Source organism: Acinonyx jubatus, chromosome B3 (genome assembly GCF_027475565.1).
Source record: "Acinonyx jubatus isolate Ajub_Pintada_27869175 chromosome B3, VMU_Ajub_asm_v1.0, whole genome shotgun sequence".
Taxonomy (NCBI): Eukaryota; Metazoa; Chordata; class Mammalia; order Carnivora; family Felidae; genus Acinonyx; species Acinonyx jubatus.
The window spans coordinates 9,614,582-9,632,860 of record NC_069386.1 but is presented as its reverse complement, the minus strand read 5'-3'; the positions used below and the strand labels follow the sequence as shown (position 1 = coordinate 9,632,860).

The following is an 18,279-nucleotide window of genomic DNA, read 5'->3' as shown; positions in this document are numbered from 1 at the left end:
TCACTCTGCTCCTTCCTTCTCTCCTTAATTCTCTTTAAGGCCCCTTCCATCACTCACGTTCTCCCCACCCTCATCCCCCCTGCAAAAAGGCAAAAGACTGAACTCTTGCTTTTTAAACCCCGTCAGCCACTTTTGTAGCCACTTTGGATCCCAGAGGCACAGCCCGAGATCCTCGGCTGACATTTTTCTCACATGAAATCACTGGTTTGCATCTGGCAGGGAGCTGCGGTGCGCGCCTTGGGCAGTTTGAATTTGCTGTCGTTCGTGGATTAGAGGAGTGTGTTGTACTCGCTCGTGATGTTTGGGACGGCCGCCTCCCCCCTTCATCGTGTTCCGGCTTGGACATCAGAGCGTTCGAGGTGCACCGTGCGATGCCTGACAGAGCCGTTTTCATAGGGGACGGTGTGGGGAGGAGGGGGAGCGGAGGGGGGGAACAGGAGCAGCAGGAAGTGGGTTGGAAAAGGAAGCCTTGTTTTTCTCTTCTTCGTCTGTGGATGAATCATGTTCCCACCACTGCAATTAGGTTTTCAAACCTCCAAGGCTGCTGGTTGTGGAGCCGAAAGGGCAAGTAGTGACGTTCCGAGGGTGAGGGAAAGAGGGGGGCTGGGGTAGGGGAGGGCCAGCGCCCAAGAAGGGAGGAGGGAGTAGAGGAGGAGTGGTCTTTCTCTTCTCCTTCTCCTCTGCTGTCAGTGGATATTCTCAGCTGAAATCAGAACCAAGCCCTACTGCCCGGTGAGCAACAGGCTGACTAAAGACTTGACTCTGAACAGAATCTCCAAGCGTCTACTTTTGTTTTTGTTTTTTCCCCTATAAAGGAAAAATTGATTTTCCTTGTCTTTTTTTTTTTTTTTTTTTTTTTTTTTTTACCTTAACAGAAGTTAACGAGAGAATGAGAATGTTTTCATGGCATCCCTTTGAAGTAGAGTTGTCTTACCTTTTCCTCTCTTTCTCTTTTCCTGATAAAGTACATACTGGATTTTTATTGCCTGCTTTGGGTTTTTCCCCCACGTGTGTCAGCCATTATGCATAGCCGGTTCATCCTTAATTTTCCTGCTGGAGTGATCGCCAGTGATGGGAACGGTGTGTGCTTGTCTTTCACTCAAGATCTGCCTAAAGCACGGCATCAGGAGGCTGTTGTTTATATTATGAATTATGAATTTATCATCCCAGCTCTCTGAAGTTGCCAGAAAGTTCTCCGTCAGTTCAAGAAATTGGATTCTGCTTGGTTTCTTTTTAATCATTTTTTGACCCTTTGAGGGTTTTGTAGAGAGAGGAGTCTGGAAGGCACAGATCTCCAGCTCAGCGTGAGAAATCTGGAACTCTGGACTTGGGGGAGTGCACTGGTCCCCCAGGTTAGCAGTGGGTACGTCTGCTACATTTTGTTTCCTCTCCTCTGCATTTGGACAAAAATGTATGAACGGCACAAGAGGCGCTACAGCCTGTGTGACATCTCCAAGGTGGACAGGACTGTGGACGTGGTGCTGCTGAAGGTAAGGGGCCACACTGCAGATGTTCCAGAGCTCTCAGGCCCCTTCATCTCTTGTGAACCCAGTAGCTGAGTCCCTAGCCTCCCTGTACTGGGTGAAAGGCTGAGAAGGTTGTGGGGAAAGTAGGGGGTGGAGGGGTGAGGCTGCTGATTTTAAGGTTCTTAAGAGACAGATACTGGGAGGGGCTTAAGAATCATCATTGAACCACTTACTTTGGAAATGTCATTTTGCTTGCTTTAAAATGCATTCTTAAGCTGAGCAGAACCTCGTATTCTTGAAAACCAGAGAGGAAGAAATTCACCTTCAGAGCTGTTCTTCCCTGAGATATCTCTGTGTCCGTCTCTGTCCCTGTGATCCCCATCTCCTCACCTTCCCTTGCTCCAGCCCCATCTGTCTGATACCACTCTCTGTTGGTCTCCTTTTCTGCTTCTTAGTGTGTGTGTATCTCTCTCTGTCTCTCTGTCTCTCTCTTTCTCGCTCCCTGAGTCTCTCTTAACTGTTAGTCTACTGTCTCTCGCAACTCTTTAGGGGCAAGGTAGACATTTATTTCCTTTGCAAGGGTCTTCAGCCTATTTATTGCAGTTGCAGAGTAGTGCTTCTGGCTTGGTTTGACTGCTTTTTTTTTTTTTTTTTACTGACGTTCTTGATAGCTGTATTTGTTTTCTCGGTGTCAGTGATGTTGGGTGTCAGAGCAGGATGGGGGTGGAGACTCTGCAGAGCTAATTGCTCACAGAAGGCATCCTTGCCTCTAAAATTAGTAAGGACTCCTCCAGCCATAAGATGGGAGTCTGGGAATGTCGGACGACTCAAGGAGCACTTTTTGGAGGTTTAGCAGTTTTCTGGCAAAGGCAGGGGAAACTGGAAGCTAGCCAAACTGCTTCACAGATGCCAGAAGAGCCTCACTCAGTACCTGAACTTGTGGCCCTATAAGCTAGCGGAGCACAGGCATGGTGTTATTTCCCTGGTCAAGGACATTTGGGAACTATGTTACCGATTTATCAATTCTGTTTATGACTTGAGACTTCGTAATATTTTTCCACTGGTCCATTGAGGCCGAGGAGAAGGCTAGAAGGTTTAGAAGGCTAGACCCGGAAGCCCATGGGTACCATGGCTGGACAAGGGGCCAGGTAGGAGTTGTGACTTGTGCTAGAGTGGTGTCGCCGTCCCTCCTAATTGCTGTCAGGTAGCTGTCTGACCTGCTCGGCCTAGACTGAGCACTGTTGGTAAGTTGGCATTTTGAACTGGTTCCAAGATACTGTTAATTTTAGTTTCTCCGAACTGTGATTACCTCTATGAAAGCGCCGTGGTGGTTTAAGATTTTTGTCCTCGTATATTTACGAGAGCCCAGTTTTTAGGACCTTTGTATGCTTGACTCTTGATTTTACCTGTCTGGGGGGAAAAGAAAGTAGGGAAAGAGGGAGGGAGCCTAGAAAATCTCAGTGTAGGCACCACAGAGAATATCGTGCATTTAAAATAAGGCTAAAATGTGTAGTACTGTATGCTCTGGCTGGGCGTGAAAGTTTGTTGGCCTCAGAGATGCTGTAACAAAACATTTCCACGTACATTATTTCACGTGAGACTTAACTGCTCAGACAGCCACTGTCTCCCCCCCACCCCCCCACCATTCAGGTGAAGAGCTTAAGGGTTCTCTCGAGCCACGGTGAGGAATATGAAGTACTTGACTGACAAAGATGTGATTTTTTTTTTTCCACAAGGCCACAGATAATAAAGGACATAATTAGTTTTTTTAGATGAATCTGTTTGCATTCGTTTTTTTTTTTTTCTTACCATGCTGCCAACTATATAATGAAAGAGTTTTAGTGGAGAAGACATCACTTCTCAGAAAATAGGCATTTATTACAAATAGGTAAACACTAGGAGTCCTAAAACTAGTGTGTTTAAAATAAGATGGCTAAGTTGTGTGTTAATCTCTTTGCTTTGGAAACAGACAAAGGTGACATCGTTGAGAGCTGTTAATGACCTGTTCAGTGCCAGCAGCAGCCCTAAGTCCAAGGGCCACACAGTTCTTTAAAATCCTCATATTGCTTCAAGACAGGCGATACATAGAGAAAAAAGTACAAATTATAAGTGATTTGACCGGAATAAGCAGCAGACTATGAAGGCCTATTTTCAATAGAACATGTTTTCTGAGGTGCTGACATTTAAAAAACTGATCTCCAGGGGCGCCTCGGTGCCTTAGTCAGTTAAGCATCCGACTTCGGCTCAGGTCGTGATCTCGCTATTCGTGAGTTCGAGCCCCACATCGGACTCTGTGCTGACAGGTCAGAGCCTGGAGCCTGCTTTGGATTCTGTGTCTCCCTCTCTCTCAAAAATAAACATTAAAAATTTTTTTTCTAACTTTAAAAAACTGATCTCCAGAGGATAGAAAGATACTGGCTATGCAAAGGGAAGGTGTTCCCAGAAAGAATGAACAGTAGATGCAAAGGCCCTGAGGCCTTCAGGAAAGAATTGGCAGGGCCAGTGTGTGGGGAGCCCTGAACAAGCAGAAGAGAGGTATCAGAAGAGTCATAAGTGGGACCTTAGGAAAGCAGGGCCTTGACAGCCATGAGGAGGAGGAGTTGGCTTTGTTTGGATAGGTCACTTCTCAAACTATGTTTTGAAGAGATCCCTCTGTCAGTGTGGGAATAAGTTAGGCTGCCATTATGGCAGCCCAGGCATGGTAACTTGGTTTTGTGGTCTGCACTGGGAAGAGGTGGATGGATAGGAGGAGATCCAGGCATTTAGTTTTTACATTCCTAGTGTTTGTCTGATTTTGCATATGGAAAAGCAGGTGGGGATGGTCCATAGTTCTCTGAAGGTCTCACAGTGCATGTGTGATAGGTGATGGGATGCAATCCCAGATCTGATCGTCAAGGCTGATGCTTTTTCTTGCTATCCGAGACCTCCTCCTCCAGTCAGCCAGTTCCTTTTGTTACACAAATACGTGAATCAGTTTTCATTTATAAATATGGATGTATTTTTTTCTATCTTAGATATTGTCCTAGAAGCTATCTCAATTGTTTCTTTCCCAGAGCAGGAATGCCTTCCTAGCACTGAGGGCAGTGTCATGACCCTCTATTAATTAATTCTGTTGCCCAATCTGTAGCAGATTTTTTTCCACAATTCTTTTTTTTTTGTGTGTGTGTCATTTAGAAGTATTCTCCAATTATATTTTGAGCTTCAGTATTTTTTTTTTTTTTAGTGTTTATTCATTTTTGAGAGACAGAGACAGAGCACGAACAAGGAAGGGACAGAGAGAGAGAGAGAGAGGGAGACACAGAATCAATCCAAAGCAGACTGCAGGCTCTGAGCTGTCAGCATAAGCCAGATGCAGGGCTCAAACCCACGAACCCTGAGATCATGACCTGAGCTGAAGTTGGATGCTCAACCAACTGAGCCACCCAGGCTCCCTGAGCTTCAGTATTTTTAATCGGTGTTTTTAAAAAAATTATTATATTTGGGTGTATATGCCACTTCAGTTCTCAAGTGATCATGCATATGTTCTCACTCCACTTTTATCTATAGAAATTTGCTCTTTTATACAATTGCATTTGCAGTTTTTTCATCTGCTCACTATATCTAAGTGCTCAGAACAGTGTTGCTAATTCGTATTAAATGCTCAATAAGTCCAACTTCAGCCCAGGTCATGATCTCACGGTTCGTGGATTTGAGCCTCGTGTCAGGCTCTGTGCTGACAGCTCAGAGCCTGGAACCTGCTTTGGATTCTGTGTCTCCCTCTCTCTCAGCCCCTCCCCCACTCACACTCGGTCTCTCTCTCCTTCAAAAATAAATAAACATTAAAAAAAATTTTTTTAGATGCTCAATAAGTTTGTTCATTGAATGAAGCCATCTTCTAAGATTTGTAAGTAAGGATTCCTACGCATCCCACAACGTAAGCTTTGGTTAATGTACTGAAAGGTTGACATAAGAACATGGAGGTATGACCGTAAATACAAAACGTAGCTTGTGAGCCTGCTGCTGTGAAATTGCACAGTTACAACTGCAGCCCCTCCTGCTGACATCGTAGTAAGTCGCTAGGTTAGCTTCCAAATTCTCATCCTGGGTGAGGTCCCCATGCTTTGTCTTACCCTGCACTCTGTCTGTTGGCTTCTTCAGTTTTATATAGTTGGTTTCATCGTAGCTCTTCTGTGTCAAGGCCTTCCCTTAAGATTTCCCTAAAGCTGCATACATTGGTCTTTGTCCCCAGGTCAGCTCTTGCTTCCCACCATCAGCTTCCAACATCCCTGGAATCTTACCTCCTTTCTGAATTCTCTGCTAAATAGTAAGGTGCGTAAGTTAATAGGGTTCCTTAGTCACTTTCACCTCCGCCCCCCAGCCCAGTACACACATACACATTGCTCTTCCTCGCCATTTGATATTCCCTTGACTACTTCCTCTCACTGTGTGTATCTTCTGGCTCTTATGATAAGTGGTTGGTAACCATGAATCACATGCTCAGAATGGGATATGGAAGAATTTTATTGTTGGCAGAAACCCTCTGGTAGCAACGTGCCCATTTTTGTCAGCATCCTTCAGAAAGCTCGTATGGAACTCACAAGTTGGTGAAAGATAGAAATTTTCACCTAACGTAGTTCTGTAGCTAATTCATGGTGCGCATTCCTAAGACCAGTGTTAACACAAGAGGACACTACATATCTGAAACTTACGCAAAACTATCATGCCAAAGAGAAGAGCGTCAGACTCCTGGAATGACTGCTAATAAGAACTGATTTTAGTCTAAGAGCTGTTTCTGTTTCACCAATTTTTATAACTTTGGGTACCTGGGAAGATATTGTCTACTTAATAATAACAGGACTCTTCATGTTATTGATGCTTTTTTGAGAGCAGACTTTGTAGCTAGTAATTAAGAGTGTCAGGTGAACGCTTAAAAGATTTGCAGCCGTGGTTTGTGTGCACTGAGTGAAAATATTTGTGGAGGAGGACACCTCCCCGTCCCTGTGATGTTTGGGCAGGCCACATGAGCTCGTTAGGTAAAGCTCAGAAGGAGTACTTGGACTTTAACTCTAGTGCCATTTTCCAGAGAAATACACATCCTTTGGAAGTTTGTTTTCTCTAAGACACTTCCACGGCCGCCTCAACGAAGATGTGGGGAGGCTGAGGACTGAGGACAACTACGTCTGTCTGCTCCGTTGCAGTCTAATTCCTGGAAAGATTTTGACTCAAGCGTTGGCTTCCATGTCCGGATGGTGGGTTTTTGCTTCCTTTTGTTCAGCCTCGTCTCTCTGTCTGGGTCTCCTGAGACAGTTGAAAAGGAAGTCAATGGGAGCAGTGGCTGGGAAGGCTGGGTGTAACCATAAGCTGCGTTATTAGGATGTTCAGATATAAACAGTAGGAGAAACACTGCCAGAAACAAAAGGCAGTTCCCTGTCTGCTGGAAATATGTACAGCTCTATTTTCAGACTGATGGGAACACAACGTGGGTGCAGTTTAGATAATCACAAGGAGTCCCAGGCTTCGTGGCAGGAACAAAAACTTACCCAGATGGGTCTGACATTCCTTCTGAACTTCATTTTCCCGTGCTCCATATGCACAGTAGCTCACCAGAACTTTGGATGTTGAACACCCATAGCGTCCATGATCTTACGTATTACGGAGGTGCTATGGACAAAGGCCTAAGTTTGTTCTTTAGCTAAAGAATCATAAATGGAGTCAGAGCCAGAAAGTGGCTTTTTGGTAACTAATTCCTCCAAAAACATGAATATTTAATGGTAGAGTTTCTGTTTCCCTTATTTCCAGCCAAACACAATTTCTGAATGATCTTGAACTCCCCTCTCCTACCCATTCGGGCAGTTGCCAATCCTGTATCTTGCTCATACGAGCTCAAAGATGCCATAGGGCAAAATCTGGAGAGAGGGACTCATAATCATCTTTGTTTTTCTCTTAAAACTCAAATTATTAGTAGTCTCAACACTGTTGTTTCTTCCTTTTCTGTCTCCTAATTCTTCTAACAATCAGAATCTCACCAAGCCTAGTCTCCAAGCTGGCTAAGAAGAGTGTTAATAGTACAGAGAACCAACGTATCTGTTTATGTGAAAATCTCCATCTTAGAGGTCACCTCTTGGAAAAGAGACTAACAGAACAGGTGTGTTACCGTGTTTGTAGTCAGGGCTTGGTGATGTATCTGAAGGTCCATCTGAAGGCCTGTAGGAAGCACTCTGAAAATGTTTCATGTAGCCACGTGGTGTGGCCTTTAAGTTGGCTGTTGGTGTAAGTGAGAAAGAGACAGAGTTGTTGAAGAACAGAAGCGAGACTAGGGCACATTTATCTGTGACATCAGATTCTGAAACCCAGCAGGAGGAGGAGGAGATGTTTTGTAATCTGGTTTATATCTCCTAAGCGGTTGATCTCTGTAGTAAACGCCATGTGTTTCACACAAGAAGACGGTATGCTGGGTGCTGCTGTCACTGAATACGACGTGGTAGAAAATGCTGAGACATGTTTTGGCATTCTTTCCACACTCGGTGCGCATGGAGTTTGCCCTCTGGTTAGTGGCATTGACCATGATTGGTAGTATCTGGCCCAGAGTTCCAGCTCTGCCCCTCACTGTGTGGGCCCCTTTGACCACTTTTCTCTGTTGCTGGCTGCACAGTCATTTTGTTTTATCATTGGGAGGCTACACGTAACATAAAATCTGCCACGTTTAGGTGCGCAGTTAGTTTGGTGGCCTGTCACGTTGTTGTGCACCCGTTCCCGCCAGCCATCTCCAGAACTTTCTCGTCTTTGCAAACAAACTCTCTACCCATTCACCAATAATTCCATGTTTCTCCCTCCCTGCCAGGCCCTGGAAACCACCATTCTATTTTTTTGTCTGTGAGTTCAATGACCCTGGTTACCTCATAGACATGGAATCACAGTGTTTGTCCTTTTCTGACTGGTTTATCTCACTGAGCGTACTGTCTTCAGGGTTCATCCATGCTGTAGCGTGTCGGGGTTCCCTTGCTTTTGAAGGCTGGGTGGTGGTGTTCCATGACGTGTGTAGGTCACATGTATGCATTCATCTGCGGATGGACATTCGTTGTTTCCACCTTTTGTCTGTCGTGAGTAATGCTGCTGTGGACACAGGCGTACAAATATCTGTCTGCGTCCCTGCTTTCGATTCTTTTCAGCATATACCCAGAGGTGGAATTGCTGGATTGTATAGCAATTCTCTGTTGGATTTTTGGAAGAACCACCACACTGTTGCACAGTGACTGCTGCGTTTGACATTCCCACCAGCAGCGCCCAGGGTTCCAGTTTCCCTGCACCCACACCCACACTTGTTATTTTCTCAGTGGCTCCTTGGGGGCGAGGAGGTGATAATAGCCATCCTAACGGGAGCGACGTAGCGTCTCATCATGGTTTTGACTTACGTGCATTTCCCTGGTGCACACTCACTTTTGTGCTGGTGATGTTTGTAAGAGTTCAGAAGTAGCAGCTTTCCAAGCTGCTCCGTGCACACATGTGTGTCGTCCCACATGAAGGAAGGCTGCCTTCGGAGTGTCTCCTCTCTGCGTGTTGGGCCTTGGCTCTCGTGCACATCTTCTCACCTGTTACCTCGGTGGCAAATGAAGCCAGCATCCAGCCTTTCTCTCGAGATCCCTAAACTTCTTCAACTATTTCAAAGGCGTCTGAACACCTCAGACTCAGCACAGCCAAATAGAACAGGCAGCAGCATCTTCCTGCCCGCTGGATTTCCCGCTGGTTAAATGATGGCTTTGGGGCCCTCTGTCTTATTTCTGTGGATTCTGCCCTCCATGCCAGCTTTTTGCTCCTCTGCTTCTGTCTGCAGAGGGCATCTTCCCGGTCCGGGTGCACACTGCCGCTAGGCTAGGCCACAGGCTCCTCCTACCACCCCATTTGCTCCATGTTCTTCGAGAGCTATGTTCCTGGCACGGTACCGCTCTGCCTCCCCTGCTGATGTCGTTGGGGGGAGGGTCCGCCCTTGCTCGAGAACAAAGCCTGGTTCACTATGGCCCTATCTCCTGTTCACCTTTCCTCAGTTTATACTTCCGGGAACCTTTGGGCTTTCTGTGCTTCTCAGACATGTCTCAGGAAAAGGTCTGCATGCTGGGTTCCGAGGACATTCTCCAGAACCAATGACTGGACACACACATGCATGTTTCTGGTGAGGGTTCATGGCTTCCCTCAGGTTCGGAAGGAGTCTGTGCCGTAGAAGGCAATGAACTCCAGCTCTGAAGTGTCCTGACTACTTGGCTCATCTGTTTTTTCCACATGGCTGGAACTCCCTGCCTCTCCTCCTCTCTCTCTCCTGAGCATACTGTGCTCGCCTTAGAAGGCCCACCTCATATACCACCACCTCTGGTAAGTGTTTCTCACATATCCGAACCAGAAATTATCTTTTGTTATTCTAGGGGCTTCCTCCTTAACCTCTGTGGGTTTCTGGGACTTGTGTCCCTCTTGTATTTCATTAACTAAACCGTGTTTCCTGACCTGTGGTCCACAGTTGGTGGAGGTATTCATATCTGCCATCCTGGGACATGGATGCAAATGTGACCCATGGCATTTTTGTTTAAAAAGAGTTTCTCATACTTTTCAACTGTGAGATGTCCTGTCCTATGCAAAATGTAGACAGGATCACGTCCTACCCGTCTGCCTAAGCTGTGCCTGAACACTGTTTCTTGCCCAATGGGGGGGGGGGGGTCCCCAACATGTTGACCAGGGATGGATCCGCGTGTAGCTGACAGCAAGAGAGCTCAAAAATGGGGAATTTATGCTAGAATTCCCCATCCTGCCCTGGTGAAAAAGTCTTGATTCACTTGAAACCTTACTATTTTTCAATATAGATTTTACTTTTTGTTTTTTTAATTTTTTTTTTCAACGTTTATTTATTTTTTGGGGGACAGAGAGAGACAGAGCATGAACGGGGGAGGGGCAGAGAGAGAAGGAGACACAGAATCGGAAACAGGCTCCAGGCTCTGAGCCATCAGCCCAGAGCCTGACGCGGGGCTCGAACTCACGGACCGCGAGATCGTGATCTGGCTGAAGTCGGACGCTTAACCGACTGCGCCACCCAGGCGCCCCTAGATTTTACTTTTAAATGTTTATAAATGAATCTGAATTCAGAAGAGGGAACTGGCTGAAACTGCATCATAGCCAGATTCTCCTAAGTGTCCTGTGTCCATGGAGGTGGTGCACCTTATCAGCACCACCAGTTAATGCTCTTCATTAACTGTCAGTGACGGCCACAGGCGCCTAGGCCTAGGCAGAACCCCCATTAACGGTCAGCGATGGACACAGGCGCCTAGGCAGAGCCCCCATTAACAGTCAGTGACGGACACAGGCGCCTAGGCCTATGCAGAGTCCTCCCCCTTCCCCCCCCCACCCCCCCCCACCCCCCCCCCCGACACAGAGAACATTTCTCTCAATTACAGCATCCTGAATTTCAAACACTTGGCACCCACTGTCCCATGCGTTGTTTCTTTTTGGTAATACTTTTATTTTCTAAATATATTTGCCTAAAATAAACAGTGACTGTTTTCCAGCTAATCTTCTCCAGGGATCTGAAATGCACTTGGCCAGATCTTTTCCAGTTTAGTATTGTTATTAAAACTTGTTTAAACAGTTGTTGAGTTCCAAGCCAAAGAAAAAAGTAACAAGCGGTACCCATGGACTCGGGGAAAGAGAGCTGGATGGAAGTAGGGAGAACGCCCTCCCGGCTTCTAAATACTGAAAACACTGGGTGGAGTCACTTCACCTCCTTTGGCCTCACTTGTGTTTGTTTACGGATCTGGTAAAGGCAGGCGGAGTGAGAGAATCCTGAAGGCTCTCCTCGCTGTTCTCTGTAAAATCATGGAGGATAAGGAACTCAAAGATTATTCATTAAGCATCCCCACGAACCATGCCCTTGCTTCTTGGCACTTCCCTCCCCAGGGATTAAAGGTGTGTTTCTGTTCTCAAGAAGCTTGGTCTCTGGAGCAGGTGCAGTCACCAGTAACAGTGCAGTCCACACGCAAAGATACTCTCCCCAAATCTAGCCTCACCGAGTGTGTGGCCTCCTCTCCCAAATGGCATCGTGCCTTGTGCGGCAGGAGAAAGGTCATGTCTAGCTGACAGTTATTTTATAAACTGTAAAGTGCCCTGAATCTAGAGAGATAAACACATGTTTCACAGCTTTCATTCTGATCTCACCTGTCCTGTGAAAACCTGCTCTTTGCAGAGTCACGAGAAACCTCACAGTTACCCAGTCCAGTAACTTCTTTTTTTTTTTTTTTTTTTTTTTTTTTATCTGTTTTGACTTCTCTGCAGTGGTTGGCACCACGGACCTACCTTCTGTTTTCTGCCCTCTGCTTCCTTAACTCCTGTGAAACTAGGCTCCCTGAATTCTTCTGCTTCTACCGGGGTGTGGCAGTCTCTGACTTCCCCACTCTGTTGTGCAGTGCCTTGTGTGGAGCGGAAGAATGGCAGAATATCGTTGCTCTGGCCCCATGTCTCTGCTTGTGTCATTTGTGACCTAGTCAGAAATGCATGCAGCACGTAAAATACGGCGGCTCCTTCCAGTGGTCCGCTCACTTGGGCTCTCATTCCTGCTAGTGACAGCACACATTTAATACCTGCTGTGTGCGAGGAGCTTAGGAAGTGAACATTTTCATGTCTCTCTCTCATAGAGACAGTCCTTTCAGGACACGCTCTTTACTACTTCTGCTTTTAAGGCTTCGCGTAGAATTTGATACATAGAAGGTATTTAAATACTTTTTTTTTTTTTTTTTTTTTTTTTGCTTTAAATAAGGAGGGAGACAAACCTGAGGGTGAAGAGCATTCCATCTTCAGACTGTCTTCCGTTCCTAGAAAGTAACCAACAGATTAAAATACATTTTCCATTTAAAAAACAAATACTCCCATGAGACACTACTTCTCACCTGCTAGGATGGCTGCAATCAGATGGACAAGAATCATAACCAGCGTGGGCACGGATGAGGAGAAAGAAAACAGCCATGCGTTGCTGGCAGGGACATCACATGATGCAGCCACTTTGGAAAAGTCTGGCAGTTCCTAAGAATGTCTAATATAAAGGTTATCATGTGACCCAGCAGTTTCACTCATTAGGTATAAACCCAGGAGAAATGAAAACACGTGCAAACAAAAACTTGTATGAGGATTTTCATAGCAGCATTATTCCAAACACCAGAGAGTGAAAACAACCCAAATGCCCGTCAGTTGAAGAATGAATGAATGAATAGAATTAGGGCATCCCCACACAGTGGAATATTATCTAGTAGTAAAAGGAATGAAGTACTGGTGCTACAACATAGGAAAACCTTGAAAACACTTTGCTAAGTGAAGGAAACCAGTCACAAAAGATCACGTAATGCGTGATGCCATTTATGTGAAGCGTTCGGAGTAGGCAAATCCATGGAGACAGAAAGTGGATTCATGATTGCCCAGAACTGGGTGGGGTTTGAATACTAATGGATACGGTGTCTTCTTGGCATGATGAAAATATTCTAAACTTAGTGATGATGGTTACACAGGTCTGCAAATACCCTAAACCACTGATTCATAGACTTAGACGGGTGAGTTTTAGAGTATATGAATTACACTTCAGTAAAGATGTTAAAATGCCAAATTACACCCCAACCCCCCCCCCCCCCCCCACACACACACATACATACACTCCCACTCAGTGCACTGTGGAATGTATCCTGGTTTTGATCCTGGAACAGAAAAGAACGTTAATGGAAACAGAAATAGAATCCAAATCAAGTCCAGGATTTAGTTAATGGTAATGTACCAATGTTGGTGTCTTACTGTTGATGAAGGAGGCACCAGGGTTTCATAGGATGTTAACATTGGAGATACTGGTGAGAGAGGGTACATGAGAATAGAAGGCTTTCCAGAATCAATTGTAAAAACCAAAAAGTAACTTGTAAAAAAAATTTGGGAAACAACAGAAAAGTTAAAATAAATATTGTCTCTCTGTGTTCATTCAGGCATAATCATTCAATGAAAAAACTGAATCAGATTAAGGTTTTTCACCACATAGGTGTGATCATATCAAGAGACTTCTGCCTGCCCCTGTGTTTAAGTGTTTTGATACTAACTAATATATACTACTTGTCAAAACTGTGATAGGTCTGAGATTTTACCCTACTCTCAAGCTCCCAAGTTAGTCTGACAGTTTCATGGCTGCTGCCTGAAGTCACAGGGCTTCCTGGGTCAGGGGCAAAGGGGTTTATTACTCATTGCACAAAAAGCACCATGAGCATCAGTTTCTTGTTGGTTCCTCTTGCTTCCCAAGTTCCCCAGGGACAGCCCAGAGGGGGTCCCAGGTGGATGCTATGTCACGGCCAAGAAACCCCACTCTTAGGAAACTTCAGTCCTTATAATGGGCAGTGAGCCTGCCTGATCTTTGCCCTTGACTGAGACATTGTCTTTGTTATGCTGACAGTAGACAGACCTGCCCTTTGCTTCAGAAACAAACAATATCTCTATCTTCCAGAGTTGTTTGATACACACATTTTTGAAAAGATAATTTAGAACAAAAGGACAATCAGTGCCTTTGCTCACAAGACTTGGAGAGATAGGAGAGACCCATGAAGAATGTTTTTCCAACATTAACATGTTCTCACCACTGTTATTTCAGAAATTAGTGTATTCAGTTAGAGATTTGATTTCGTCTTAATTTCATTGTTTCAGTATTTATTACATTATTTTAAATAAATATTTTAATATTTTATTTTTATTATTAAAACACGATTTTAAATAAACATGTTGTTTATATTATATACTATTACTATATCATGAACTGCTTATGTATATTATGTTATTTTACAAATTGTTTAACTTACTTTTTATAACCTGCAAACCTAAAAAAGGACATGAAAAGTATAGTCAGTCCCTTACATATTGAAGGCAAAGAATGTCCAGTTTACTCAGTGGCCACGGAGTTGAAAAGGCAATGAAAAATATTCTGAGATGTAGAGTTTTAGCAAAGTCTCCTAAAATGTCGGCTGAAGTTCGTGAAGGTCACAGAAGGAGAACACAATGTCATGACAATTCAGAGCAGCGTATTCTTCACTACTTTAAAGGATCTTCTCAGCTTTTTTGCTTCTGTTAATTATTCAAATTTGTGCTGTATTCCTGCAATCTTTTCCTATTTGGGGAATAAAAGGAGGAAAAGCAATTTTTTTTTTTTCTCTTTCAGCCTCAAAATGTAGCTTTCTACTGAAGTATAGTAGTTCTGGACTCTTGTTTCTACTGTTAGCAGAGAAACATTTCACTCTGGTGAAATTTGGCTCATTTCAAATGAGATGTAGTTTTCAGTAAAGAAATCCTGCTCTGAATGAATGATTTTTTTTTTTTTTTAAGAAAATTTGCTGTTTGATTTCTTTGAAAGGTATGGGTAGGGTTTGTTAAAGTTACTGAATTTGAGGTTACTTCCTTATTGGGCACACTCAAATTACATTTTAAAGGGCCTACTTTGCATAATCCCAGGGAACCAGCAGCAGATTGCTTTCCATTCAGATCACTCTGAAATTTTTGGCATGGGTTTGTAACATACCAGGAACTAAAACATGCATGGCCCCTGGTCCCTGCCTCCTGTCCTCTCCCTAACGGTGAGATAGTCAAAAGGAGCAAATGATTTGCTGTTTTGTTTCATGTAGATCTAGGTTTGCAAGAAGCGTATTAATTCCTTGCGTTTCTTGTTGGTCAAACAGTTGGTTTGACAGAATGTCCTGGAGCTTTCTGCCTTATCCCATGTGGCATATTTGATGATACTGTTCTCTCATCCCTTCGTGGGATGAACTTGGCCATGACAGCTTGACCTTTTTTCTACGTTGTGCTGGATTCGGTATCTTAATATTTGTTCAGGATTTTGCATCTGTGTTCCTAAGGGATACTGATGTACGTTTTCTTATAATATCTTTGTCTAGTTTTGGTGGCAGTGTGATGCTGGACTCATAGAAACAAGCTGTATATAGTTCCTGCCTCCTGTATTTTGTAGAAGAGTTTGTGTAGAGTTGGCATTATTTCTTCCTTCAGTGTTTGGTGGCATTCACCACTGAAACCATCTGGGCCTGAAGATTTCATTATAGGAAGGTTTTTAACTAAATTCAATGTCTTTAAAAGAATAAGGGTATTCAGATTATCTTTATCTTCTTGAGCGAATTTTGGTAGTTTGTGCCCTCCATGAAATGTTTCCATTTCATCTGACTTGTGAATCTGTTACAGTAATGTTGTGCATAATATCCCTTTGTTATCCTTTCGGTATCTGTTGGAACTGTGATGATGACTTCTTTAATTCCTGATACTGGCAGTTTGTAACTTTTGGTCTTGGTCAGTCTAGCTAGAGCTTTACTGATATAGGGAACCAGGTTATGGTTTCATTGACTTTATTTTTTGTTTTCCATTTCATTGAGACCTGTTTTTCTAGTTTCTTAGAAGCTTAGATCTTTGATTTGAGACCTCTCTTTTCTAATATAGGCACTTAATGTTATAAATTTTGCTCTAAATCCTGTTTTAGCTGTATCTCACAAATTTTTATATGCGATGTTTGAATTTTTCAGTTGGAGATGTTTTCTAATATTTAATATATAATAATTCCTAGAGATCTCTTCTTTGATTCATGGATTTTTTAACAGGTTTTTTTGTGTGTTTTTGTCTTGTTTTGTTTTTTAAATCTTTGCGGTTTTTCCAGGTAACTTCTCATTTTGGTTTCTGATTTGATACTCTTGTGGACAGAGTGCATATGTAGTAAGATTTTAATCTTCAATTTGAGATTTCTCTTATGCCACTGAATATGGTCTGTTGTGGTGAACATTCCGTGTGTACTTGAGATGTGAGTCCTGCTGCCTTTGGGTGAATTGCTCTGCATTTGTTGGTTAGCTCAAACTGCTTGGTAACGTTTTTCAAGTTTTCTGTATCTTTGTTGATTTTGTGTTTACTTCTTTTATCAGTTACGGGGGAGACGACTTGTGAAATCTGTCACGGTAATTTCGTACTATCTTAAATGTAATGAAAGTAGATGGTTATGATGTTAATAAGATGGCTGAGCGTTGTAAAGGCTAAGTTTTTTTAAAAAAATATTTTAAGGGAGTCTTCTCTTCTTAAAATGCTTTAGATTCATGTAGACTTGTATTCCATCGCCAGTGCTGTCATAATGATCTCAGCAACTCCGCTGAGCCTAGTTACTCTTTGGGTACAGATAATACAGACTTCTCGCAGCTCTTGTGGGGATTTAGATAATGTCCATAGAATCCTAACCTGATACCCAGTGGATAGTAAATCTTGAAGAAACAGAAGTTATTTTTGTGTTTTTAACTTGTAAATGAAGAGATCAAATATGTATTGTAATCTGCGATGCATTTCGTGTTACTCATCATTATCACTGTGTTACATATTAAATGTATTATTCTTATATTATTTCACCCTCGGCCGGCACCAGGCCTTCCTCCTTGTGTGTCTTTTTCCTGTTGCTTTTACTGACGGTCTCCTTAGAGCCTTAGTGGAGTAGGGCATGCCTTGATTGTGTTGTGAAAGGGGTTTTTTTTCCTTCCTATAATTTTACCTACTGTATCATAAAGTATTAAAGAAAAAAGTAGTAGGAGTGTTGGTACAGTAGATATGTTTGCAGCAGCCATCACATCATCCCACATTGCTTCGCTATCTGAACGTCGATCTGTTTCTCTTTCCTTCAGATAAACCGGGAAAGCTGGTGTACAATACAGCCGTGCCCTGATGCAGCGTCTCTCTTGGCTCCCACACAGAGCCCAGGTGAGCCGGGGTTTTCCAGCTTCCAGTTGCGTGAATAACTGTATCTAAAAACGTCCATTTCCTAGCTCTGGAGCCCCCCTCTAATTACCAGAGCGTTTTCGGAGGTCTGTCCTTCCTGACCAGGCCATACAGTAAGTCAGAAGAAGGGGGTAAGAGCAGTTTGGGTTCGTAGGCGTTTTTGGCCCCCCTGAGAATGCGTAGTGTCATGTAATTACCTAAGTTTCATTTTAGTGGTAAGTCTTCACGTGTGGCTTTATGACTTACTGATTCTGTGAAGGCGTCTCTGTTGTGTGCGTGCATATGATCGTGGTTTCTCAATCCGATAACAGCTGTAAATACTTATTAAGAACTAAAGTGGAGAGCCCTCAGTTTTAGCTGCGCATTGAAATTCTTTGGGGGGCTTTAGGAATACACTGCTGCCCGGGTCCCGCTCCCAGACGTCCTGATTTAGTTGGGCCTGGGGTGTGAGCCGGGCCTCAGAAGCTTTGAAAGCTCCCTTGGCGAGTCCACTGCGCAGCCAGGGTCGAGAACCATCAGCTTTGGAAGTACCGTCGGCAGTTGAGGTATCAGTCACAGCAGGTGAGGGTCAGCTGCCGACACCTGGCTTGTTCGTGACACAGCGCGTGGCTTGTGGTAGGAGGCCCCACCTTCTACCCAGTGTAGCCACTAATTCACAGTGAAGAGAGGAATGTTGCCCAGTGTCTGTGCTCCCCGTGGTCTCCCATCTGTACAGCACTGTTAGCTTTCCTCAGTGGGTGGTGTTGAAGGACGTGGCGCCTCTACGTCAGTCCCTGTGCCTGTTGCAGAGCTGCCACATGAACGTCATTTGGTCTCCTGAGTCGACCTGAGCCAACAGCACCTTCGTTTACCTTCACAAGTTTTACTGACCTGCTGTAAAACTTACCGAGTCCCCATCGACTGGTCTTTGTAGAAACAGTTTAGCTGGGGGTGCCTCGCATAGTACTAAATTGAAAGGCACACTGTCCACATCCTAGGTCTCCCAAGAGTTCTCCTCCGGATTCTCAGCTCTGACTTCACTCCAAAGGAAATATTGGAGACA

General features: G+C 44.1%; 1 protein-coding gene across 5 annotated transcripts in view; it reads left to right on the top strand.

Annotated features, from left to right (window-relative positions):
- AKAP13 (A-kinase anchoring protein 13) overlaps positions 1–18,279 on the top strand; it is a 329,213-nt gene that overhangs the window by 212,343 nt on the left and 98,591 nt on the right. For 4 of the 5 annotated variants that reach the window (XM_053223592.1, XM_053223593.1, XM_053223591.1 and 1 more), the window contains one exon: positions 17,144–17,219. In XM_053223592.1, the coding sequence (XP_053079567.1) occupies positions 17,144–17,219 (76 nt within the window). Of the gene's footprint in view, positions 1–624; positions 1,491–17,143; positions 17,220–18,279 lie in introns of those variants that run through there. The other variant, XM_027068001.2, reaches the window with a different exon arrangement.